The sequence below is a fragment of the Erythrolamprus reginae genome, chromosome 1, assembly GCF_031021105.1.
Source record: "Erythrolamprus reginae isolate rEryReg1 chromosome 1, rEryReg1.hap1, whole genome shotgun sequence".
In the NCBI taxonomy this organism is placed as follows: Eukaryota; Metazoa; Chordata; class Lepidosauria; order Squamata; family Dipsadidae; genus Erythrolamprus; species Erythrolamprus reginae.
This window is the reverse complement of record NC_091950.1, coordinates 126,321,115-126,348,222: the sequence shown is the minus strand read 5'-3', so window position 1 is coordinate 126,348,222 and position 27,108 is coordinate 126,321,115. Positions and strand designations below refer to the sequence as shown.

Here is a 27,108-nt window from a genome sequence, read left to right as displayed (position 1 = left end):
TAAGGTGTTTAACAATTTCCCTTTATAGTTGGATTTTAAATCACAAATATCTCATTTCTCCCAGCAGTTACAGTTGTCTCAAGCTTCATCTTTTGCCACCTAACATAAATTATAAAATTAAAAAAGTATGACTTAGAATTTTAATACAGTGATACCTCATCTTACAAACGCCTCATCATACAAACTTTTCGAGATACAAACCCAGGGTTTAAGATTTTTTTGCCTCTTCTTACAAACTATTTTCACCTTACAAACCCACCACCGCCGCTGGGATGACCCGCCTCTGGACTTCCGTTGCCGACGAAACACCCGTTTTTGCGCTGTTGGGATTCCCCTGAGGCTCCTTTCTATGGGAAACCCCACCTCCAGACTTCCACTGACAGCAAAGCACTTATTTTTGCAATGCTGGGATTCCCCTGGTGGTATTCCCCTGCAGCATCGCAAAAACACAGAAGTCCAGAGGTGGGGTTTCCTATGGAGGGGAACCTCAAGGGAATCCCAGCAGCGCAAAAACGGGCGCTTTGGCTGGCAAAAGGGGTGAATTTTGGGCTTGCATGCATTAATCGCTTTTCCATTGATTCCTATGGGAAACATTGTTTCGTCTTACAAACTTTTCACCTTAAGAACCTTGTCCCGGAACCAATTAAGTTTGTAAGAAAAGGTATCACTGTATATCATTTTCTCCACAGGTTAACAACAATTACTAATACAAGAAATAAAGTTTACCTTTCTACTTAAACGGTCGATGATAATGTGGTTAGACAGATATGTTAAATTCAGCATTGCCAGATATAGCCTAGAATATGTTAAGATCCCCTAAATAAAACAACAAAAATAAGATTTTTTTCACAAAGAATTACAATGTCTCATAAAATTAAACCATAGGATTAAATTACTACTCTCCTATGTAAGCCCCAATTTCTATTCCATATTATATTCAACTGCCTTAATATTTAAGAGAAAATGTTTTTAAAAGGTCACTATCTAAAAATATATAGAAAGGATTATTCAAATATGCATTCCCAAGAAAAGCAAAATTAATGATCTTCTGACCTCTATTGGATCAGCGGTCTAATTCTATTTGTTTATGCACATTATATAAATACAAAATAATAAGCAAGATTTAGTACCATATTGGTATTTCTGTTCTCAACAATGTGAATGCTTATAGTTTCATCTTGTGTTTGGCTGATTATATAAGATGCTTCTTTAAATAAAGCCACATGATGTCCATCAAAGGTGATAAAGCTCAGATCAGAGAAGAAAGTGCATCGACCTATCAAATATAATGTGAACTATTATTTTTTAAAAAATTACAAAACAGGCAGACGACTGCTGGCAAATGGAATTCAATGTTTTGTTAAATTAGATAAAAATATGAAACAGATATAGTAAATAATTCTTGAAAAATTATTTCCTGATAAATAGATTATTTCCTGCAAAAGAATGCTAATATGCGTGCAGCTGATACCAAGTCTTGAAAAATAAGAAATTTCACTATTTCCTATCTTAAAATATTATTTTGTCTCCATACCGTTTTTATTTGAGATCAAAATAGGTTGAATTATTTCTGAAATAAATGTCTGCAATTTATTTCCGTTTCCCCTTTTCACATTTCATGCTCAACCAGAAATTTCTACAATCCTTATCAAAATCTTAGGGGCACAAGATGCTACTGATTGGAAGAGGATTCAGTGAAAAAAATTATCTTCTTTTTTTGAATGGAAATATTCTCAGAACTGGAAACTCTCAATCCATATTTGTTGTGTAAAATTTCTACATAACAAGTATCCCTTTAATCCCCCTTCACTGAGTTCTATTCCATTGCATATTGTGCAGTTCCCCAATATTCTTCTGGTTGAACTGCTACTGTTTTGTATGTAAGGCAGGAATAATTTCTACCATCTGTTCCTTCCAAACCTAATCTGAAGTTCGAGGTTTCATCAGCTTAATGCAGTTTTAAAATAAACACGATATGACTAATAACTCACATGCACATTCCCATTTGGGGCAGCATTTGTCACCATTAATCTGAACAGCAAGTCCAAGAAATCCACAGCTGGGTTGTGTTGCACTGTATGGGCAGTACTGTGATTGGTTAACTTGAATTAATTGTCCATCTAAGCAAATATGTTTTATGCAGTCATTTTCTGTGACAGGCTAAGGCATATTTAGAAAAGATTGGTTACAACTCTGAACAAAACAAAAGCAAAGAGAACATATTTTCAAGAAATCAACATAATAGAATTCAGGAGCCTAAGTATCCAAGATCTCTTGAATATTCAATAATACATTTTTGTTTTAATTAAGGCTGAATTCTGAAATAGCAGCCTTGAAAAATGTTCAATGTTTGATTTAACATTAACAGTATGCAAATCATAAAAATAATGTTACAAAGTGAAGGTAGTTATTAAAATTTAAAAAAAATAGCACGCACACATACTTTGCCCCAAAAAATTATTTTCAGTAGTTTAAAAGCCCTGAATATGTTCTTAATCTTCTTCATCAGTAATATTAACTCATGAGCAGAATTATGAAGAGACTGGTTCAAGAAAGTGCTAATAGGTACGCAAATGATCAAGGCATGGGCAATTAGCACAATGCATTACAGTATAAGAAACTTGTTGCTAACAATATAGAAAGAAAGTTATGTTTCAATGACTGTGACATATGAGGTTTTCAGCGAAGTGCAGGATCAGGATAAATATGTGAAAGCCACAATTATTATATTTATTTGTGTATTTATTTATTAAGCTTGGATGCTTTCTGACTTTCAACCACTCTGGATGGCTACATTTGTAGCTAATAATAGAGGTAAGAAACTATATATTAATATACAGTATATCACACATCCATGATCTCCAAATTTAAACACACACCCACAATTCCCTCCTTTCATATGGTGGAATAAAGAACAATTAATTAGGTTACTCACTATACATGTTGGCTGAGTGGCTATCTCTCCAGGTGGTATGAAAACTGATGATGAAGTACCTGACATAGTTTCAGCAATAGTAACATTTGCAACGTATACTGTGCCAGATTCATATATAGGTTTGGTTGATAAATAGATAGGAGCTACTGTAGCTGTTGTAGCATTTGGATGAATTGATAGTATTGGCAAAGAGCTTGCTGATGCTGTTGTTACCTCCTTCAAAAATGGGGATTTTGATATTGCAGTTTCATTAGTTGAACTAAGTGGAGCAGGGAATGTTGGTGAATGTTTGCTAATTGAAGGTGATGGTGTAAGCTTTGTAGCCAATATTTCTCCATCAGTTTCTAGTATTTTGGAAGGTATGCTCTTTGTTTCTGAAATGTCAGAAGGTACCAGAAATAAAGATGTGATAGATTCTTTTGTTCCTGCTGTTTTTTCTAATGATTTTGTGACACTCTTGGTTGTGAGTCCACTTAGTCCTATGGGTGCTGAACTGAAAGAAATAGTGGAAAGTGGCATTTGTTTAGATAAAGTTATTGTCTTCTCTGTAGCACTGATCTTCACAGATGTTGATACAGGTGTCACTAATAGTTTTTCTTTTGAATCTGTTTGACTTACAATTGAAGTTTCTGGTGCTTCCAATATAACTAGTGATGGTGACGTTGATTTTGACACATGAAACAAAGTGCTGGATTCTATAGATGACTGAGAAGGACTTGATGCTTGCTTTGTGGTGAGGAAAAGGGGCTTGGATTTTTCAGTAGGAAAGGACTCTATTATTTGCTGGGTTGTTTCTTTATCACTTACAAGTGAGATTTGGGGAGAAAATAAAGAAGTGAGTGAAGCAACTAAAGGAGTAACAAATGTATGTGAAGTATGTTGGGAGACAGAAGGCACTGCTACTTTGACTGACTCTGTTGCGCTTAAAGTACTTTGAGGATAAATACTTGTCTGTTCAACTGGAAACTGATGCACCACAGAAGTTCCTTTTGTAGTTAAATAAGCTTTGGAGGCCAGTGAAGAATCGTGCTTCCCTGGTGTTTGTGTTATAAGATATGGAGGAACATATTTCTCTCTTATATGGGTAGAAATGCTTTCCGTTGGAGATATGCGAACAAAGGAAGTGGGAATCTTGGAAGTTACAGATGATTTTGTTGTCTCAACTGATGGTTTTGCAGTGGTTGGTACTACAGTTATCTTTTGTGTTGAAGTAAGCAAAGATGTTTTGTTCACTAGAGAGATTATGGGAGGAAACTTTGTTACAGAAAGAGTTGCTGAAGAAGTTGATATTTTTTTGATTGATTCCTTTTTAGTTGGTGACCTGCTGCTAAGTTCAGTAAATGGAAATAAAGTAACTCTAGATTCTTTTACTGTAAATTCTGGAGTTGACCTTAAAGCTGTTGTGCTTGGTGATACTGTCCTAAAAGTACTCTTTGAAGTGGTTGGATGAATATCAGCAGCCACAGGAACCTGAATTTCAGGTGATGAAGGAACGAGACCAATGTCGATCTTTGATGTTATAACTGTAGAAAGGGGCGTTGGAAGATAAGAAGTGGACGTTTTTCCTGTATATAAACTGGTAGTTTTTTCTGATTCTTTTTTACTAAGATATTCTGTTGCTTTCTCTGTATCAGTAATGGCATGCTGAATAGATGGATACCCGGTTGTTCCAAATGATTCTACCTTTTTAGTAACCAATGGAGCTGGAACAACAGTGGCTATGACTTCTTCTATAAATGCAGATTCTGTTTTCAATTTTGTAACGCCAACAGAATCTGGAACACTTGCCTTTGTAGTTTTCAGGAGCAAAGGTATTTTGTGTTCTGTAAATATTTTGGGGGAGACTGGAACTGATGGTTCAGATGAAGTTGAGGTTTTAGAAATTACTACTGTAGACAAAGGTGTAACTTTATAAGATGCAGTCGCGGGCGTTGTCATATTTGGCTGTAGAAACAGTGACTGCTCCGTTTGTAAATATTTTTTGGACACTATTGTAGTAGTAGGAGACGACGTATCTGTTTTTCCAGCAAGTTTAGAAGTAAAAACTTGAGGTTTTGAGATTATCGGTGTGTACAAAGAAAAATATGAACTTGTTTGATACGTAACATTTGAAGTTCTTTGTGGTATTTCCTTTTTAATAGTAGAAACTAAAACACTAGGATGTGTCAAGGATGCGTGGGGAAGCTCTATTGGTACTGAAGTTATTGGAATAACAGTACTTTTAAGTTGTTGTTTGATTAAAGCAACAGTTGTCTTTGATGTTTCTGAAGAACCTGGTTCCAGAACTGGTTTTGTGGCTACTAAAGTAGTAAATAAAGGAGCAAATGGACTTTTAGTACCATTGGTGATTATTAAAGTTGGTTGAGTTACTCCTGGCTTAGTTCTGGTTGGAGTTGTTTGCCTTGATGTTGGCAAATGGGAAGATATTTCCAAAGATGGCAATGTTGCTTTGGTAAAGAACTGACCAGTATGCTCTGTTTTTGATGCTACTATAGATGACGTTTGGCTTTCTGTAATCTTTTGAAGTTTTCTTTCTATGTCCTCTGTAGGGAAGCTCTGAGTGCCTATCACTTTTATTTGTGAAACTAATCTAGATACATCTAATGATTTATCTTCTGTAATACTTGATGGAGTCACAATGGAAGTTGAAGTAGCTGCTAATTTACTTTCTGCTTCAGTGACTGAGGGGATTGAAAAGTTTGTCACGCTGCTTGTCTGCAAGGTATCCAAAGTAACTACACCAGTTGTTGGTGAAGGAACTACAGATATAGGGCTAAAATCAGTTACAAGTTGTGAAAATTCTGGCAATGCACTTGCATTAAAAGCTAATTGGGCTGAAAGATCTGATGTAGCTAAAGTAATATTGGGCAAAGAAAATGTTGAAAGCTTAGCTTTTTCAATGGTTGAACTGAATGGCTGCCTGGATGCAGGCGTTGTTTCTCTAAGTTTTGATGCCGGAGTCACAGAAAAAGCTATTTCTTTACTCAGAACTGCAGCAGAGGATTGAAGAGCCCCAAAAGCTGTGTGTGTCTTTAAAGTGGATGGTAGGATTTGAACTTCAGTTGTTGGTTCAATGCCTAAAATAAGACAAAAAACAGATGACTAGTACATGAGACATGTTTAATTCAATAATACACAGAATTAAATCTAGTAGAATTAAAAATGTGGAATAGCACATTTTTAATTAACTGTTATTAATTTATAATAATTTATTTATTTATTAGATTTGTTTGTTCCTTATTTATTCTTTAATTAACTGTTATTAATTTCTAATATTTTATATATTTATTTGTTTATTAGATTTCTATGTCGCCCTTCTCCTGAGACTCATAATATGTCTATTCTGAGCGAAATGTTTAAAAGATTAAATTTTAACATTTCAAAACATGTTTGACTCCATAAATATAATTTAATTAATCTTTTATTGAACACATTCATAATGTCATATCTTTTTGCAGTGTCTTATTGCCAAAAACCTCTTTTTCTTTAGCAATTGTAAATCCAAATATAGCTATTCCATACAGTGTATATCTACTTTAAAATTCTGTATGTAGGAAGAAGCTTCAGGGAATCAGCCCTTTCACAGAATAAGATACTTGGACATGAAAGAGACATGAAAATATTACTTTCTTAAAAGAACAGAGAGCATAATCTTTTAAAAAAAACACCGTGCATATATTTTTTCCAGATATTGCAATGGAATTCATAGAACTATTCACTTCAGTTAATATAGTAGGGGAAACTGCAAAAGTCAAGCAGTGAGGGAACTTCGTTTGGCCAAGATGTTGAACCTTTGCACAACATATTGGGAAGAAGATGTATCTTTATAACTAAGTTGGGTTACTTTCCTAAGCTGAAAACCTGAAATCAACAGCTTGTAACCACTATAATTTTTAATCAATAGTACAATATACGTACAGTCTTCAAAATAAACACATCTTTGAGTGAGTTCATCCAGCACCAAATTCAAAGGACAAATAGGAACACATCCTTCCACTCTAAAATAAGATGAATAATAATTAACTTTTAATACAGCAAAATGTATCATTGAAACAAGTACTAAGTAATCTTCCTAGACAATGATCAACAAAATACCAATATATGGGTACGTGTACAGTATTCTAAATGAGGTTTATTCATCACAGAAGTCAACTTTAATTATGAATTATAGCCCTAATTTCAAAATAACTGAAGACTCCAGAAGCTTAGATAGCTGTTTCTTTTTCCACTTAGTATTATGATCAAGCTATATTACTTTTCTACTATGCTGGGGCAATAATTTTTGGCATGCACTACAGCAACTTTATGTGATTGCTTTATGCAAGCTCTGATGTGCTTCAAATTAGCAGTACATTGTGTTTATCTTAATCTCAATTTCATTTTTCAAACGCAGGCTAATAATATCTGGGGGTTTTTAAAAAAAATATTCTACCATAGACTCAGCTGTCTTCAGGTTCAAGCAGTAGTAGTACAGTGGTCCCTCGATTTTCGCGGGTTCGAACTTCGCGAAACAGATATACCACGGTTTTTCAAAAATATTAATTAAAAAATACTTTTTTTCCCTGTACCATGGTTTTCCCCACCCGATGACGTCATACGTTATCGCCAAACTTTCTTCCGCCTTTAATAAATATTTTTTTAATAAACTTCAATAAATAAACATAGTAAGTAATAATCTAAATGGTTGCTAAGGGAATGAGAAATTGCAGTTTAGGGGTTTAAAGTGTTACAGGAAGGCTTGTGATACTGTTCATAGCCAAAAATAGTGTATTTACTTCCGCATCTCTACTTCGCGGAAATTCAAATTCGCAGGCGATCTCAGAATGCATCCCCCGCGAAAATCGAGGGAACACTGTAGTAGACAACTGTTGTGCTGTTCCTAGCCTAATGCACTACAGATCAATTGTGTTCCATTTTTTAAGATCTTCACAGCCTTAACAATAACAAGGTCCTCAAGTATGTAGAAACGGCTACATTTTTCACAGAGCCTCTATTTTGCTCCTAAACTGATAGGCAACGTATAACGTGCTATTATTTAAATTATAAGTGTACTTACTTTGAAACAGTCTGACAATGTTTTGCCAAAGGATCTCTGCATGTCTTGAAACAAGGACTTGAACAAGCATCATAGCGCCATTCACAGGTTGAGCGGGATAAAAATTTAAATTTGCTATCTACAAATAAAAATGCATTTGTACGAATGTCATATTTATGCATGCACATGCACTCATATATTCTAGCTCATAAATACAGAACCTCTTTCAGCAACCTGCATTTTTTGCTAAATTTTACTGGCAACTGAGGTAGCCACTAATTAGCCTCATACAAACTGCAATTCATAAAATTAATGCAGTGCTCTTTAAGAACTTAATCCAACAACAAAATTAAACAGAACTACGTTTATATCTGAAAATATAATTATAGGCACCAAACCAAATGAGATAAAATATATTTTAAAAGTATAGCACTAATTATAAAGCTTTTCTCCAGCATTTCAGTGATTAACAGAAAAAAATACGCTCCAATTTTTCTTTTCTTTTCTTTTTTATTTCCTTTCTCCACAAAAGTCAGATTGGCTGGGATATTGTTGTTGTTTTGTTCTTTGTTTTACTTTTTCAAACTACTAAAAACTTTTATTTTATTCAAAATTAGATGACTGTTGTTTTGGGGGGGAAAGAAATGCAGTGGAAAGTTTTTACTCTGGGGGTTTTTTTTAAGCAAGACGTGATTCAGTTTTGCAATGGTTCTCAATTTTAAAATAAAAAAAATACTTTTTTTGCCATTTTATTGCTTTTCAAAAAACAATGAAGTCGGTATTTTGTAAATTAAATAAATGAAAAGTTTAAAGTCAAATTCTTTACTCACATCTCTGTAGTATTTGCCCTTCGGCAGTTTAATGATTCAGTTATATTTGCCTATGTTTATATGTATTCAAAGTGTTGGTTATGACCTATAAAGCCCTTCATGGCATCGGACCAGAATATCTCCGGGACAGCACGAATCCCAGCGACCGGATTAGGTTCCACAGAGTTGGCCTTCTCTGGGTCCCGTCGACTAAACAATGTTGTTTGGCGGGTCTAGGGGAAGAGTCTTTTCTGTGGCGGCCCCGACCCTCTGGAACCATCTCCCCTGAGATTAGAACTGCCCCCACCCTCCTTGCCTTTCATAAACTCCTTAAAACTCACCTCTGTCGTCAGGCATGGGGGAACTGAGATAACTTCCCCAGGCCTATATTGTTTATGTATGGTATGTTGTGTGCATGTTTTTTAAATTATGGGTTTTTAGTTTTAATTATTAGATTTGTATTCTACATTGTTTTTTTCTATTACTGTTGTGAGCCGCCCCGAGTCTACGGAGAGGGGCGGCATACAAATTTAATAAATAAAAATAAAAATAAAATAAAATAATACTATATAGTATTTGTTATTCTTAACATTATAATCCTTTCTCTCACTTTGTCCATTTCATATCATTTGCCTCAGTGCATAGCTATTAGACAATTTGGAATCATGTGGACTTGAGAAAAAACAAATGTCGGAAATGTATGGCAGGAACCTATTTGTAGACTCCGAGTGCCACCTCCACCCCACAAAGTAGAAAGAAATGTAGGTGGCAATTCACACAGTTTTTATATTACAGATTCAACTAACCCTAAACTTCCATGTATGTCCTTATATTGCATTTTACTCAGGAGCTACATCTCTGGGTGAGTCAATATGGAGTTCCTTTATGTTTGCCTCAGTTGGAAGGAATGTTTTCATATTACAAATGCAGGAACAATATCTATTTATAGTTTATAGCAATCCCAACTGAATTCCAAGTACCTGTGAAAGAATCCTATTTCTCAACATGCGTAAATCAAGAAGATGAAAGAATGGATCCGCTCCAACCATACTGCACATACTATATATAACTAACCAGCTTTTTATGAGGGAAGTTTTCTATATTACATACAGTATATGAATGCAATATAATTTTTCTCCTCATGCCCCTTGGAAACATTATTTGGTCATAACTCTATTGCAGACAGTATGTAATAATAATAACTAGCCAGTACTGAGAGCATGATAGTAGTCTATTAATTGATCTAATGCCTCTTTCTTGGAAAAAAGTTAGTAATACTGCCTCATTTCACACAAATATTATAGGAATATCTTTCTACAGTATTTTCATATTATTTAAGCTTTCTAAAAATATTATGTTACATACATTTTTTTTCATTTACAATTGTTATGAGTTGCAATAAATGGTCTGAACAATTTCAATAGACTATTCTTAATGCAACACATGAAGATGATAAATTGTCATCCAGAATATTAGAGGAAACCTGATACAGAAGCTTATCTCAGTGAATTTTAATTTTTTTATTATGATATACAAAATAAATAGATAGGGAGAGAAATGCAATCTATACTAACAAATTCAGTTATATATGTTACAAACAGGAGATAGTAATTAAAATAATTATACCAAACTCTTTATTTTATTACTGCTATCGGTTATACTGAAAATATTCTGATAAATATATCATGCCTCTATGTGAACTAGTACATCTAGAAGATACATCATTGTACACATATACTGTATGTATGAAAATATACACATTCATTATGGTTATTTTTATTGATCTATTTTATTTTTTTATGAAAACTGAATCTTCCCATGAGTTTCAGAAAATGTTAATCTCTATCAAAGGTTCTTTGGTAGGTTTTTTTAATACATTTCAGAACTCATGAACAGAAGTTCTTAATTGGAAAGGTTCTGATCTAATATGCAATTTATAATAATCATCAGGAAATTTAATCTGTCTTTCCCTCTGCACTCTAGAACTGGGGTAACATTTCTATTAACAAATATCAGCTATATTTTTAGATAATGTAATTAGCCTGCATCAGTTAGCCCAACCTTCCAAAGGAATACTGGAAAAAGATTCAAGATCAAGGTTTCTTTGCTTATAAAACTCTACAAACCAAATCCACGGATTAATGGAGATTAAGGAAATATTTTGTGATTATTTGATACAACCTTACTTGCTGAGGTGAACTGTTTTAGTTTTCTATTGGCATGGATAAGATTCTTTGGCAAGACTGGAAAGCAAAGGTTTCTCCCTTTAAAAGAGACACATTTTCTACATACAAACACTAGAGAAGGATATCAATAGAGATTGCAATTTCTCCTTTCCCTCTTAAAGATAAATAAAACATGGCATTTGTGCTTGGTCAATATAATGTCCCAAATTAATTAAAAAATCATCTTTATAATTTTTTTCCCTTCTACTTAATTATGTCCAATTCTCAAACCTCTGGGACAAATCCCTGTAGTTTTCTTGGCAAGAGAAAATATCTCAAAAGTAAAGATCTTAGTAATGCTACTACTAAACCTTTAATTCAATACTTTTTTGATAATAAGAAAAGCATATACCAGTAGTTCATCCATTCTATTAGGAAAGTCCCTCCACCTGTGACTATATAACTCACCTAAATGAGAAGTATTTTGCTTCATTTTTATGTTTGATTAAAAAGCATATATTTGAAGCTTTTGAAGAAAGTATTAAGGGCATGTTTTCTGGGAATCTGGGAAGATATAAATTTGATAGCTTTAGAAATATTATGGGTATATTACTTTTGTTCAATTTTTATAGAAATCACCTTGTAAGTTCTGGTAGAAATCCTTCTGAAATTTTTATAATTCTATAGCATTTAATATGTATATGTGTTCTTTCAAAGGGTGGATAACTTGTCTTAAGCATTTTAAAAAGTGCTCATTTTAAAATTTAAAATAAGAAGAGACAATGAGCATTTTAAAAAGTGCTCATTGTCTCTTCTTATCTGAATGATTACTAATCTGTCTCTAATTTCATTTAGAGATGAGGAAGTACTCAGAATGAGTCAGAATGAGAATGGAATACTTTAGTTCTTAGAGGTGTTGAAAGTTTGCAATTTACCTTGACTTATCATATTTTTCATATTTATTTATTTATACTTATACATATTTATACTTCATTTTATATGAAGTATAAGAGAAGTTATTGAATCCTGCTGAATCAGTTATTTTTGTGTGCTTTCTGGATATGATTGCTGCTGCAAACTCTGAGTCCTTGCAGCAAATAGCAAATAGCCAGGTCAGCTTCAGCACATTATTGCAGTCTGATTCAGCATGAGAAGCTGATTGGACCGGCCTCCCGGAATACCTCCAATCAGCTGTTCTAGGCTGCAGAGATTGCCACAGACCATCACTGCCTCCGTGTATTGCATTTTTAGCTACATTCAGTGTACAGTGATCCCTCTATTATCGCAAGGGTTCCGTTCCCAGACACCTCGCGATAATCGATTTTTCGCAATGTAGGGTTGCGGAAGTAAAAACACCATCTGCGCATGCGCGCCCTTTTTTCCCCCCATGGCCGCGCATGCGCAGATGGTGGAGTTTGCGTGGGCAGCGGGGGAAGACCCAGGGAAGGTTCCTTCGTCCGCCTAGCAGCTGATCTGCTCGGCAGCGCAGCACCAGCGAGGAGCCGAAGATCCGGGTTTCCCCGCTGCCCACGGAAAGGGGAAACCCGGATCTTCGGCTCCTCGCTGCTGCTGCGCTGCCGAGCAGATCAGCTGCTAGGCGGACGAAGGAACCTTCCCTGGGTCTTCCCCCGCTGCCCACGGAAAGGGGAAACCCGGATCTTCGACTGCAGCGAGCGCCGAACGCGCCTCCGGGAGGAGAAACTCGAAGCGCCGCGGACAGCGAGCGGGTTGCCTCCAGGTCTGGGCTCTCGCGCTTTGCGTTGGGCGAGGCGGCGGCTGGCGCCGTTCATTGACTCTTCTTCTCCCTTCCTGGCGACCTCTGCAGCGGAGGATGGAAGAGTGGGGAAGAAGAGGAGGAGGAGGGAGAAGGAGACACGGCAGCCGGAGCAGTGCGGACTCCTCTCTCGGTTGGAGGTGAGCTTGACGACGACCCCCCGGGAAAAAGACTGAAGTGGCCGCTTTCTCCGTCATATGTGTGTGGGGGCTCGGGAGGAAGCTGCCGGAAGAGGGTCGACGACGGGTAGCCCCGCAGCTGTGGTCCCCGCCGGGATGGAGGCGCCTGGGCGTGCGCGCGCGCATACGCACACGGATGGGGGGGAGAGCGCGAGCGAGCAAGGGGGGGAAGCCCAGACGGGATGAACCATTTCTTGGGTGGCGCGTGTGGAAAAGGGGAGCGAGGGGCCGGGCGGGTTGAGGGAATCAAAGAGGGGTGGGGGTGCTGCTCTGAGGCGCTCGGAAAGAGTTTTCGGAAGGCTCTCATGTTACGGCGAAAGGGCGTGTGGACAGCCTGATGTTGGCGGAATTGGGGACCAGCGAGGAGCCGAAGATCCGGGTTTCCCCGCTGCCCACGGAAAGGGGAAACCCGGATCTTCGGCTCCTCGCTGCTGCTGCGCTGCCGAGCAGATCAGGTGCTAGGCGGCCACTCGAGAGCAAGAGGGGGAGAGATAGAGAAAGAGAGAGAAGGAAAGAAAGAGATGAGAGATGGAGGAAGAGAGTGTGAGAGAGGAAGAAGCAAGAGAGAGAAAGAGAGAGAGAAAGAAAGATGAGAAAGGAAGGAAGAGAGTGACGTCATCGGGTGGGAAAAATCGCGATATAGCGTTTCACGAAGATCGAGATCGCGAAAATTGAGGGATCACTGTATAAGAAGCATCTTATCTTATATTCCAAAAAGTACGGTAATTCAGCCAAGTATCTAAAGTGGTTTGGGAAGTGATAAACCGCATTAACTGAGATTGTTTTTCTATCAGCAAATTTAGTACTACTTCAATTCTCAGTGTTTCTCAATATTGGCAATTTAAAAAGATAAAAAATTCTTGGAGTTAAAATCCATATAAACTAAAGTTATCAAAGTTGAGAAACATTGTAAATTTAACTTAACAGCAAGATTTTTCTTCCCCTTTGTTTCCTCTCACTTGCCTCCTACAGTTTCCCCAGATCTCTCTGGAGATTTTTAATCTCTTCAAAAAATAAGGTGGATGCTGGGAAAGAGGAATTGTACTGTTTTTTGAAAAACTGATTTTTTTTCCATCTGCCTTTACATTAAATATGTAGATGACATATTTATCCTAAAAATGTTTTTTTAGAAGGTTAACATTTGATCAGTAGAGGGTTTGCATACTAAGAGCCATATCATCTTGCATGAAATACAACATCAGGCCCAAAGAACCATGAGCAACATATGGAGTTACTCTAAATAAATAAATCAATAAATACTTTATTGTCATTGTATGTATATACAGAGCATACCCATACAAATGAAATTCACATGACACCTAAAGACCAGTCCCAAGATACATAACAATCCCAAGACATGCCCCACCCACAACAAATTTACCACTCTGAGTAGTTCTTTACTGTTTGCCTATGACAGAACCTTGCCAGACTAAAATAACTATCTGGGTAACTATTAGATATACTCTGTGACTTTTTAGAGAGGAACATTCCTCTTCACTCTTTTCCTATCTACCAGATATTCCAAGCTCCATTCTCTTTGTCCTCTGAGAAAGAACCCTTCCCTTCTGACTCCAAACTAGATTCCATCATTCAGTGACCTAAATATTTGCTGTACCCAAAACCAAAACAGCCACAAAAACCTCTCCCTATAGGCTGAATGGGTTACTGCAACAATTTGTTTAAAGTTGTCTCTGCAACGCGAAAGAAGACCAACTACATGACACACCTTGCCATGCATCAAAAACATTTCGGAAGCAGCTTCTGAAATCTGCAAGTGGGCATTGCATTCCTCCCAGAGGCAGCGGTGAGCTACGAGCCGGAACGCTAAACTGCGCTCGCCGCCACGGCTCATAAGTTCTTGTGGGGCCAGCATGATTTTGCTGCTGCACCTGAGGAGGCAGCAAAATCGTGCACGGAGCCACAGGTGCGCCCATGTTTCGGCATGCGCGGAAGCAAAAAAACCCTCTCCGAAACACAGGCACACCTGTGGCTCCGTGCACGATTTTGCTGCCTCCTCAGGTGCAGCAGCCAAATCGCACTGGCCCTGCAAGAACTTACGAGCTGCAGCGGCAAATGCAATTTAGCATTCCGGCTCCTAGGTGCCCAGAGGCTACAATATGAAGACAAATTATGCATTAGGAAGATCACCTGGAGGTGGGAGATACTTCCAATGTAATCTGCCAGATCTCTTTCATAGATTGCCCTTGGAACTAGGGAAGCTAACCACCAGATTGCAAGAACACAGGCGAGCAGTGAGACGAGGAGACCCGAAGTCATTGATGGCCTCACAATGCACATTGTGAACACGCATTTAATTTTGCAGGTACTAAAATTGTTGGATGACCAAGCACAGAAACACCCAGGGGTGTGATTGTGGCCTGGGAAATAGGTCCCTCATCAGTCAACTGATGTACCATCAGATTATCAAGTACTTAAGAGGAGAGAGCTTGACAGCACAAGAAAACAACCGCCAATGATTTACTAGCCAGCAACACCCCAATCAACTAAAAAGCCCCACACAAGAGGCATCATATAAATATCACATACATAATAGCCCAAAGCACGCACTCTGCTAGTACCCTGAAGATGGGCTTCAGCATGAGTCTGAAAGCTCAGAAGACTAAACCTCTGGCCCCAGAAATTGATCCAGGTTGGAACCTGCAACATTATCCTGGCACAAGTAGAGTATATTCCTTTTCATTCCTCCCCTGCTTATTTTTGCCCTGTACAAAAAATCACATTAAATAAAACTTACTGTGTCATTTTGTTAATTTTCATGCTATTTATTTATATTTCAACTGAGTAGAGTGTATCACACAGAAATACACACACACACACCAATTCCGGGTTGAAGTCAGCAAGTGCTGATGGGGGGATCTGAAACTTTTCCCCCACAAATGAAGACATTTCTTGGACTAAGTGAATCTGTGATCCTAAGAATCACAGATTCTAAGACTTTTGGCCCTCCATACATGCTGAACTCAACTGCCAGCATTTATTTACTACTGATCAAGTTGACTACAGTTGCTACAACTTCAGAAACCTCTGGATAGCCATCAGTTACCAATCCTGCAACGGTTCATCTCATGAATAAGCACTTCAGTATATAAATGATACTGGCTTGGCCTCCATGAAAGTTTTTATAGCTTTCACTTCCTCAATAAAATACAGCAAAACCATAGGAAAGTATAATCATTGTGTTCATATTCAACTACTTACCTACAAGTTTAAAAAGTGTAGAGAGTCTGAATGCCTCAGAGTGATGATATTTAACGACCGTCACAGAAGAAGCTGAAATGTGGATAAACATTCCTGGTATAGCAAACGATTCAAAAGAACTATATCCTGAGAACCACGTGTTTTTGTGCATGGCAAATGTTGACCTGTTCTGAAAACGTTCATTTCTTTCCCACTTGGAAAGAACGAGGGTATTATTAGAAGCTAAATAAAGAAAATAATTTGGTCTGTCAGCTGCTTCCAGTGAAACCAGGTGTGGATCTGAAAAGCAAAAAAACAATGAAGAAATATGATGAAGTGGTCAAGGGTAGATTATAGTGATTAGCTTTTAAGTTGTATGTCAATTATAATTCCATTAATAGGTGGCTGCTGACACTTATTAAAATGTTGCATGGTGATACCTACATCCAAACTTGGGTGAATAACCAAGGTCAGCATTCTGCTGTGGTGTAATTTAGCCTCTTTGCTATTTAATTTTAGATGTGGTGGCAAAAGTGACAAAACTGAAACATCCCTGCTAAGCTTGATTGATAGACCTGTTGCTTTATTTTTATGTGCAGATGATACAGCCATCATCTCAATTTTACCTATAGAACTGAGGAGAGCATTAATCAACTATAATCATTAATCACACAGATTTCGCTATTACCTATCAATTACAAAAAAAAAAAAATTTCAAAGAGTCCCCCCTAGATAATAACATAAATGGTAAATTAATAGGAATGTTATTAAACAGGTTAATGGTAAGTTCTTTAAATGTCTCAGAAATGTTTTCCATTTAAACAGTCCAAATTCTGTCATTAAAAGACAGAGCAAGGAATGTAGCTCTTCACTTAATATTGTTCTATACAAAAGGTAGTAATTATACCGTATACCAGGTGAACTAAAAATATTTGAGGCCAAAGGAATGTCACAGCTATCTTGTGCTATATTTTCAAGTACAGTATATGTCTTTAAAGAGAGAGTGGCCATTTGAGGCTGTTCAATCATGATTTCTAAAGGGGCTTATTTCTGAGTCCATGATGCATCCAAATACATTTTTTTCAGCTAAGACTAGAATGAAATCAATTAACACTCAGATGCAAACAGCATGTGTTAGCTTAAATTAATTTTCAACTATGAAATAAACTCCATTATTCCTGGTGTGAATTACTTAGTTGCACCCTAAGGTAGTGTGGGATTTTTCAATTAATGTACTGATATATAATGTACTAAACTTATCTTTTCTTTTATGTACATTGAGAGCATATAAACCAAGACAAATTCCTTGTGTTCCAATCACACTTGGCCAATAAAGAATTCTATTCTATTCTATTCTGTTCTGTTCTATCTCAGTAGGTTTTTGACAGGCCAGACTAATCTGTAAACAACATGCCAGATATTCTGACCACCAGAATAATTTTAAATAGACACCACTTTGTGTGATCACAAACCCATTATTTGTTTCTTTAAGATTGCATGTCGGAATACTAGAATAACTTTTACATTGGCAAATTGAATTGTCGCCCAGTCTGATTATCTAGAGGGAAGGTTTTGCAGCAATTCTAAAGAATGCTGCTTCTGTCTCTATGGAAGGGTGAGATCAAAACTGAAAATGATGTACTGTACTATTGCACTGACTCTTATATTTGAGATACATTTCCCATTGCAACATGATATTTTGGCAGGACTAAACATGTCCTATTAGTTGACCAGGAGGTGATTTCAGGTCATGTAGCCATATTCTGCATACTGTCTATGATGGAACCTAAACAAATTTTTCAGTTGGGAAAGGTTTTATATGAATTATATGAAGAATTATTAATAGTTATTTTGATATATTATCAGCTATATTATGCTTGATGCGGATATGCCAATTTTATTATTAAATTAAATTGTTCTACTCTGTTACTGCAATAATAAACTATAATAATAAAACTGTTTAATCTATCTTGATTGCTATTTTGTTAAAATTTAGCCAGATTCTGTCAAGCTTAACTTAACCCAAAACTATGTACTTTTAACACTATTTAACATTATTTCAGTCCAGGAATTTCAGTCCAGGAATTCTTTCTGAAAGTAAAGAATTAACAAGTTCAAAGCAAAAAAATCCTTCGTTCATCTCCAAACCAATACATTATTTAAAAAATAACCCTAAAATGTAAAACCTGTATTGTAAGATTTTTCTTGCTTTCCAAAATTGATTAAACTTATTTCCAGTAGATTTAAAATAATGCTTATTAAAAGAGTGATAGAATTGTGACCTAATTGAATATCTTTTGTCCCAAATATTATTTCATTGTACACTACATTATTCTGTTTAACATTATTGTAAGACTGCTATAAAATCTATTGTCCTCATCCGTTAAACAAATGTTAAGTGACATAGTAATTCATTTCCTAGGATACTATTTAATTTTCCATCATAAAGTGTATTTAGAATATGGTGAAAGAGAAGCAGTTATTGTAAGACTGCTATAAAATCTATTGTCCTCATCCGTTAAACAAATGTTAAGTGACATAGTAATTCATTTCCTAGGATACTATTTAATTTTCCATCGTAAAGTGTATTTAGAATATGGTGAAAGAGAAGCAGCTCCTATTTTCTTTAATTACTGAAGCTGAAAATTTATTGTAGCATAAGCAACCATTGCTTGCTGAATCATAACAAAGATTGATGAATGTAAGGGCTCTGTATTTTTCTAATCAGAATTATAAAGAAAATGTTGAGATACTGCATAGAGTGTTAAAACTGAAAATGAACAGCTTACTTTCCAAAGGTGGATTTTAAAAAAAATATATCAATAACTGACACTCATATCTGGAACTATCATTAACTTCACAAACTGAATTCAAACAATGGAGCTATAAAGGTTTCTCTCAGGACCTTAAGATCTTTCATTGTCACTTGCAACAACCTATCCATATACAGTATGTGGGCCATATCAGGGGGATACAGTTCTTTGTCCTGGTGTTCTATCCGAAATAAAAGCATTTCCAGAAATTACATAAGAAAGCATATCTAGAAATAAATGATACAGTAATACCTCATGATACGAACTTAATTGGTGCAAGGAGGAGGTTCGTAAGACGAAAGGTTTGTAAGACGAAACATTGTTTCCCATAGGAAACAATGTAAAGTCAATTAATCCGTGCAACCAAAAACCCCCCCGCAAAAAAACAGCTTTCGGCGACTGCTGGGAAGCCGCGCGGCTGTTTTAAAAGGTGACAGCCGGCCTGGGGGGCTTCCCAGCAACCTCACGAACCGAACCCGGGGTTCAGAAAAATTTTGCCTCTTCTTACGAACTTTGTTCGAGTTACGAACCGGCGTTCAGGAGGCTTCTGGGAAGCCCCACCGCCCGGCTGTCACCTTTTAAAACAGCCGCGCGGCTTCCCAGCAGTCTCCAAACGCCGGTTCGTAACTCGAAAAAAGTTCGTAAGAAGAGGCAAATTTTTTCTGAACCCCGGTTCGTATCACGAGTTGTTCGTAAGACGAGGGGTTCGTATCTTGAGGTACCACTGTATTTATAAAAATATTCAGTTCATGTTCAGTTAACTGGTGATATAAAATTGACTGCCTTTTAATAATTAGTAATATCTTTTTCTCCAGATATTTTTCATCAGTTTGCTTCTTTTCTATTTCCTTCACACAACCATAATCTCAATTTGCCACCAATCTATTACCATATATCCTCAGTTGTATTTCATTAGTTTTACTGCTAACCAGCTGCTTTATAGATAAATTGGCATTTCGTCTATGACAAGAATTATGTTGAACTTTAGTATTTAAGTATAAGTGATTTTAATGCTTGCAGTTACTTTTATTTCAAAAGGCTGAAATAACAGGCAAAAATGGATAAAATGTACATTTTAGAAATGCGAAAATAATATATACAGCCAAAGCATCCATCCATATGAGCAATCCTAAGGAGTTGGCAAAGTCCATATTTTAGTGAAGAACACAATTAATGGCAATTATCTTTTAAAAGGTATTTTTATACAGTTGCAGTTTTTCACTTAACCAGAATCTTAATTTGCTGCCAACCATTATAGTATATCCTCAGCTGACCTGTTTTTATCTCATTAGTTTCATAGCTAACCAGCTGCTTTCAATTTCCATATTTCCTCTTAGGTTTCTCTACCTATCCTGCATTAAAATATTAAGGCTAATGTGTTTACAAAATTGTCGATCTGAATACTAAGTATCATGCTATTTATAAATCACCAATTGTCTTGTAAAAAACCTACTCTCTAAGTGGAGACCTTTGATCGTATATTAAAAAAAACCCACTGAAATTTGGAACATTGAGTGTTTCTGCTATGAAACTTTCTAAAGAGCAGTGGTGGCGCAGTGGTTTGCAGTATTGCAGGCTACTTCGCTGCTGACTGTCAATTACTAGCAGTTCAGTTTTGAATGGTTCAAGGTTGACTCAGCCTTCCATCCTTCCGAGGTCGGTAAAATGTGGACCGAGATTGTTGGGGCAATATGCTGACTCTGTAAACTGCTTAGAGAGGGCTGTAAATCACGGTGAAGCAGCATACAAGTCTAAGTGCTACTGCTGCTAAAATTCCGAAGTGGGAGAAGTTAATTTTGTTAATTTGGCTGTGCGAAATGTAAAAATTGTTTTTCTGGCTCTGAACAAATCCATCTACAGTATTTCTACCAACAACATTAACCATCCAGATGTCTCTGAATGCTTATTAATACAATATGGCCAGTCAGTGTTTGCCTCAGTGTTTGTAAACCAACATCTGGAATGTTTTTTTAATTGCTTATGATATATATTATCTAAAGTAGTGTTTTTCAACCCCCACAGCTTTTGCATGTATGGACTATAACTCCCAGAATTGCCCAATCAGCAGAGCTGGCTGGAGAAATCTTAGAATTAAAATTCCACAGAACTTAAAAGTTGCCAATGTTTAGTACCACAGATCTATTTCACAGAGTTACTAGATTTACCATGTGCTTTGGGCTTATACAGCGGTGACGTTAACATGAAGGTTAAAGCATCCCCCGAAGCTAAGTCATCTTCTCTTGCTGGGAAAACAGAACCATCCTGTAGTTTTGCTGCAATTATAGTTTTTCCATCCAAATAGCTAACCAATTTGTAGGGACCTTTCCCCAGAACTGTCAAGAAAGAAAGAAGTTATATTTTCTGATGAATCTGTCTAAATGTCTGTATCATGGGTTTATCAGTCAGTTCAACAGCAGCAAAGAAAACACCATCATTAGCAGACATTCCTAAGAATAAGAATTACGATTCTTAAACATTAATTTAGAACTACAGAACTCTTGCAAACTTCATTTCATAAATGAACTGCCTGAACCTTATCTTACAATCAGAGATTTATTAAAATGGGTAAAAGGGTTTAAAATTCAATAAAGAAGGAATGAAGGAAAAGAGCCTGTTTATCCAAAAATCAGTACACACACAAAAAAGACTCTCCATATACACTAAATACATCTTCCAAATGTCGGGAGTAATATGCAGTAAATCTGTACGTGTTCCTTGCCTACTGGATTTGCTTGTTTCCTCATATCAAAACCCCAGAGAAATGGACTGAGAGGGAATATACCCCAAAAGCATTTTGTGAGCACTATAGTTAATTAGGATTTTGTAAAACAGAAACTATTACCTAAAAGGACTGATGTGGTAAAGAGATGATTTGGTTCTAACTACTGCGGTGATACTAATTGCTTCACTTAGTAAAATATTCTCGTACTTCCTCACTGTACATCTTGTGGCATACAGGCTAGGCATGCAGATTATTTTTTCAAGAATGTAACAGCAATATGGAAAAAGTATTTTTAAAAACATGTTGGGCACTCTCAACTATTACCAAAGCCCAGAGGGTTTAGTCTGGCAAATAGCCAGATATTTTTGAAATTAGGACCTTCTAACTATTGACTGAGCTTTTGTGATATTATGAAATGTTTGTAACTGCTTAGGAAGTAACTTGATAGTACAAAGGCACTATGTCAAACTCGTGGCGTCAAGTTGCTGTCATATGACATTTCATGATGGGGTTTTTTCCATTTGTGGAGCTGGGATGGGCATGGCCTGCATCACACATCTGGCCCACAGGATGCCAGTTTGACAACCTTGAACTATGTGCTATTAACAGACTAAAAATCTACAGGGCAAAAGAAAGGGTCCATGATGAATTAAACAATTGCAATATACAGTAATACTTTTTTTAAAAAATAACATAACATACTACCCAAATAATCAAATCAGAATATACATGAAACATTATATATCAATACTAAAGCATTGAGCTAAATAAAAAATATTCTTTTTTCCCAATGGAAAATAAAGGAATTAATGACTTTTAAACATTAAAAGTTAAGATAAAACATTCATAGCAGAAAATTGCTAAGGAGAAGAAAAGCTGTTATAACTTCTACTGAGATATGCTTACTTTCTTCAGCTTTTTCTTTTTATATTCTCCTTGATTTTCTACCTAATCAAGAATGTAGGAATGTAACTAGGTTTGAGATCCAAAGAATAATTCTGTGGATTAGCCTGCCTGACAAATTTTATATTATTTTATATTATTTACTGTATTTCAACACTATAATGACATAGTTATACATGCATATTTAAATAACAACATATTCTAATGCATTGCACAAGTATTACTAACATGGAAGGGGCATAAGGAAAAATACTTAGCTCTCACATCATTGCTTACCTTTATTGATATATTCACAATCATATGCTATAAAAAAACAAAAGCAAATAATTAGAATGTATGTATGCATACACAAGCCATTTCGCTTTCATCTCCAATGAGAAGAGGAATTAAAGCTGGCAGAATTTTTCACTGACTGTAATAAGAAAATACTTATCCTTTTATGACCTCTAGTGGCACAGTAATAATTTTAGTTGTCTTTCCTATAACAAACAATATCACAGTTTTCTATGAACACAAAGCACATTTGTATCAGAATAGTAATCTGAATTCAAAACAGCAACCACAGACATTCTCCAAATACTTAAGTGCAGGATATAATTTTAACCCAAATACAAGGTGTAAGAATAAGGGGGGAAAGAGTTGTGCTCAAAAGTTTGCTTGTGAGATATTATTCAATGTATTGCTAAGTCTACAGTTCAACCTAACACACATTTAAAAAAAAATCCTTACTTTCATCATTTCGCTTAGATTTGATACTGTAAACAGAATTGCAGATATAAATCAGAAATGGGCAAATTTTCTGCAGTTTGTAGTTACAATTTTGAATTTGTATTTATATATATGTAAGCCTATGAAGGTAAAGCAGGAATGATAATGAAGCTTCGTTATAAGAAACTTGGTCTCCCACTATCAGATATGATAATAGAAGAGGATATCACTGATTCTGTAATTAACTGAAAGATAAAAGTCATTAAGATATAGAACAGTATTTATCACTAGCTATGGATGGATGGATGGATGGATGGATGGATGGATGGATGGATGGATGGACTCTTATGATTGATCCTTTTGTACTATATTTAATGTGCCTGATTCATAAAACTGCAGAAGTTTTAGCCAATTCTTGAATGCAAGAAAGGAATATTACACAATAAAAAGCCCGCTGAATATGCATGCATGAAGAAGCAAAATCAAGCTGATAATATGTCCTTGCAAGGTTTCTAAATATATTCTGGTTACCATACTTACGACATAATCTAGGAGATCTCCAGTCTACTGTAACTCCTTGTTGACAACACTGATGAGCGTAGGCTGAAACACTTGTACAGAAACATTCACAATCCCTTCCCTGATTACAACCACATGTGTCCATCAAACAGTTTGAATAAAACCAAGTGACATCAACCTGAAAAATGTAAACATTACTGTAATAAATCATCCCCTACTTAAATACTGATTTATACATAAAGAGCAAGCATCTGAACTAAATTTTAGGGGCATGTCTATGAAACGTGTCACATATTTATTACTTATCTGTATTTGGCATTATAGTCCAATCCTAAATTTCCTCCTGCTGGTGGGAACATTCTCTGAATTCCAATCCACAGATGCTTGAACTAAGGGAAGAAGTTGCCCTTAGCCAGTTTCGCCTTCTCTTTGCCGCCACTTTCACTAAAGAAAATCTGTTGTTGGATACCAGGAAACTCTCAAAATGAGGGCGAGTAGTAAAGGAGAAGGTTTTAGTAGTAACCAGCTCCTATATCCTTTACCCCAAGGAGCTCTTCTATTCTACTTCGTAACAGAGGTAGAATGTTTTGGTTTTGTGAAATATAAATGAATATTAAAATTTCTAGTTTACGTCCTATGCATACATACATTTTCTGATATTTGTATTACAGTATTTGAATAGGGAGATAAATTATTACTAAGAAAAAATAATGTGTATATTGACAGGAACATATGCACGTATGTTAACTGACATCCTATAACGGTGGTTTATACAAAAACGTGGATTCAAAAGAAAAATGTGGCATGCTGTGTTTGTGGGCAGGCTTCTGTACCTTGGGAGAACCCTTTAAAATAATTATGTCTTTTCCTGGGCTTTCATGGCTGCTTTTGCAACTGATGACAATCCAAGGGAGGGAGGCATGCTTTGTTTGAAGTATTTCTCCTAGGTGCACACTTTGTATCAGATTCTCTTTTCAAATTTGGAACTCTGCTCAGACCTGTATTGATACACTACATTTGATGGAAGTCATAGAAACATAGAAACATAGAAGACTGACGGCAGAAAAAGACCTCATGATCCATGTAGTCTGCCCTTATACAGTGGAACCCCGACATACGAGCAGCTCTACTTACGAGCTACTCGAGATACGAGCTGGGAGAGTAGAGAAATTTTTGTTCGACTCACGAGCTTCCATTCGGGATACGAGCCGAGAAGAGCCGGCCTGGCTTGGTTTGCTTCCGAGCTGATGCAGAGCCGAATAAAGCGTCACGCCCCTCTGACGCTTTCGGCGGCTTCCGAAGCGATGCTGGGCTCTTTTGCCGCCAAAAGCGTCAGGGGGGCGTGACGCTTTATTTCTCCGAAGCAAAGCAAGCCAGGCCGGCTCTTCTCAGTACAATATCCAGCTCTTGGTGAGTCCTTGGCTTCTGCTGGGGGGTGCAGAAGCGGGCGGGGGGGGGGCGGCAAAAAAAACGCCCGGACAAGCACTTGCTGCGAGGCGGGCGGGGGGGGGGGGGCAAAAAAAACACCCGGACAAGCACTTGCTGCAAGAGGCGGGCGGGGGGGGGGGGGCGGCAAAAAAAACGCCCGGACAAGCACTTGCTGCGAGGCGGGCGGGGGGGGGGGGGCAAAAAAAAACGCCCGGACAAGAACTTGCTGCGAGAGGCGGGCGGGGGGGGGGGGGGGGCGGCAAAAAAAACCGGGGGCACTTTCGCTGCGAGTGGCGGGAAAAAATAAGCAAGAAAAAATAAGCGGCTTTTCCGCTGCCTCCTAAAGCGGGGAAGTTCGCCAGGAGGCAGCAGAAAAGCCGCGCGTGTCTTTTAAAAACATCGGAGCCGGCATGGGGAGGCTCTCAATCAACCCCCGAGTCCGGGTTCGGGGCTCGGAGGCTGATTAAAAGCCTCCCCGTGCCGGCTCTGATGTTTTAAAACACACGCGCGGCGTTTCCGCTGCCTCCTACAGCGGGGAAGTTCGCCAGGAGGCAGCAGAAAAGCCGCACGTGTCTTTTAAAACATCGGAGCCAGCATGGGGAGGCTCTCAATCAACCCCCGAGTCCGGGTTTGGGGCTCGGAGGCTGATTAAAAGCCTCCCCGTGCCGGCTCTGATGTTTTAAAAACACACGCGCGGCGTTTCCGCTGCCTCCTACAGCGGGGGCGTGTGTTTTAAAACATCGGAGCCGGCATGGGGAGGCTCTCAATCAACCCCCGAGTCGGGTTTGGGGCTCGGAGCTGATTAAAAGCCTCCCCGTGCCGGCTCCTGATGTTTTTAAAACACACTGATTAAAAGCCTCCCCGTGCCGGCTCTGATGTTTTAAAACACACGCCGCGAGGCCGTTTCCGGCGTCTTCCGCCTGCCTCCTACAGCGGGGGGCGTGTGTTTTAAAACATCGGAGCCAGCATGGGGGAGGCTCTCAATCAACCCCCGAGTCCGGGGTTTGGGGCTCGGAGGCCTGATTAAAAGCCTCCCCGTGCCGGCTCTGATGTTTTAAAACACACGCGCACGGGCGTTTTCCGCTGCCCTTCCTAAAGCTGGGGGGGCGTGTGTTTTAAAACGAGTAAGAGCCGGCACGGGGAGGCTTTTAATCAGCCTCCGAGCCCCAAACCCGGACTCGGGGGTTGATTGAGAGCCTCCCCATGCCGGCTCCGATGTTTTTAAAACACACGCCCCCGCTGTAGGAGGCAGCGGAAACGCCTCGGCGCGTGTGTTTTAAAAACATCAGAGCCGGCACGGGGAGGCTTTTAATCAGCCTCCGAGCCCCAAACCCGGACTCGGGGGTTGATTGAGAGCCTCCCCATGCCGGCTCCGATGTTTTAAAACACACGCCTCCCCGCTGTAGGAGGCAGCGGAAACGCCAGCGCGTGTGTTTTTAAAACATCCAGAGCCGGCAACGGGGAGGCTTTTAATCAGCCTCCGAGCCCCAAACCCGGACTCGGGGGTTGATTGAGAGCCTCCCCATGCCGGCTCCGATGTTTTAAAACACACGCCCCCGCTGTAGGAGGCAGCGGAAACGCCGCGCGTTGTGTTTTAAAACATCAGAGCCGGCACGGGAGGCTTTTAATCAGCCTCCGAGCCCCAAACCCGGACCTCGGGGGTTGATTGAGAGCCCTCCCCATGCCGGCTCCGATGTTTTAAAACACACGCCCCCGCTGTACGGAAGGCCAGCGGAAACGCCGCGCGTAGTGTGTTTTAAAACATCAGAGCCGGCACGGGAGGAAGGCTTTTAATCAGCCTCCGAGCCCCAAACCCCGGACTCGGGGGTTGATTGAGAGGCCTCCCCATGCCTGGCTCCGATGTTTTAAAAACACACGCCCCCCGCTGTAGGAGGCAGCGAAACGCCGCGCGTGTGTTTT

The 27,108-nt window shown here is 38.2% G+C and overlaps 1 protein-coding gene across 1 annotated transcript in view; it reads right to left on the bottom strand.

Annotated features, from left to right (window-relative positions):
- Nucleotides 1-27,108, bottom strand: part of OTOG (otogelin) — a 114,686-nt gene that overhangs the window by 26,317 nt on the left and 61,261 nt on the right. Inside the window, exons 29-38 of the mRNA XM_070744041.1 lie at nucleotides 23,782-23,938; nucleotides 22,810-22,836; nucleotides 21,074-21,241; nucleotides 16,117-16,395; nucleotides 7,992-8,109; nucleotides 6,854-6,933; nucleotides 2,936-6,012; nucleotides 1,992-2,160; nucleotides 1,131-1,276; nucleotides 727-816 (exon numbers count right to left, since the gene is read on the bottom strand). Coding sequence (XP_070600142.1) covers nucleotides 727-816; nucleotides 1,131-1,276; nucleotides 1,992-2,160; nucleotides 2,936-6,012; nucleotides 6,854-6,933; nucleotides 7,992-8,109; nucleotides 16,117-16,395; nucleotides 21,074-21,241; nucleotides 22,810-22,836; nucleotides 23,782-23,938 — 4,311 coding nt within the window. The remainder of the gene's footprint in view (nucleotides 1-726; nucleotides 817-1,130; nucleotides 1,277-1,991; nucleotides 2,161-2,935; nucleotides 6,013-6,853; nucleotides 6,934-7,991; nucleotides 8,110-16,116; nucleotides 16,396-21,073; nucleotides 21,242-22,809; nucleotides 22,837-23,781; nucleotides 23,939-27,108) is intronic.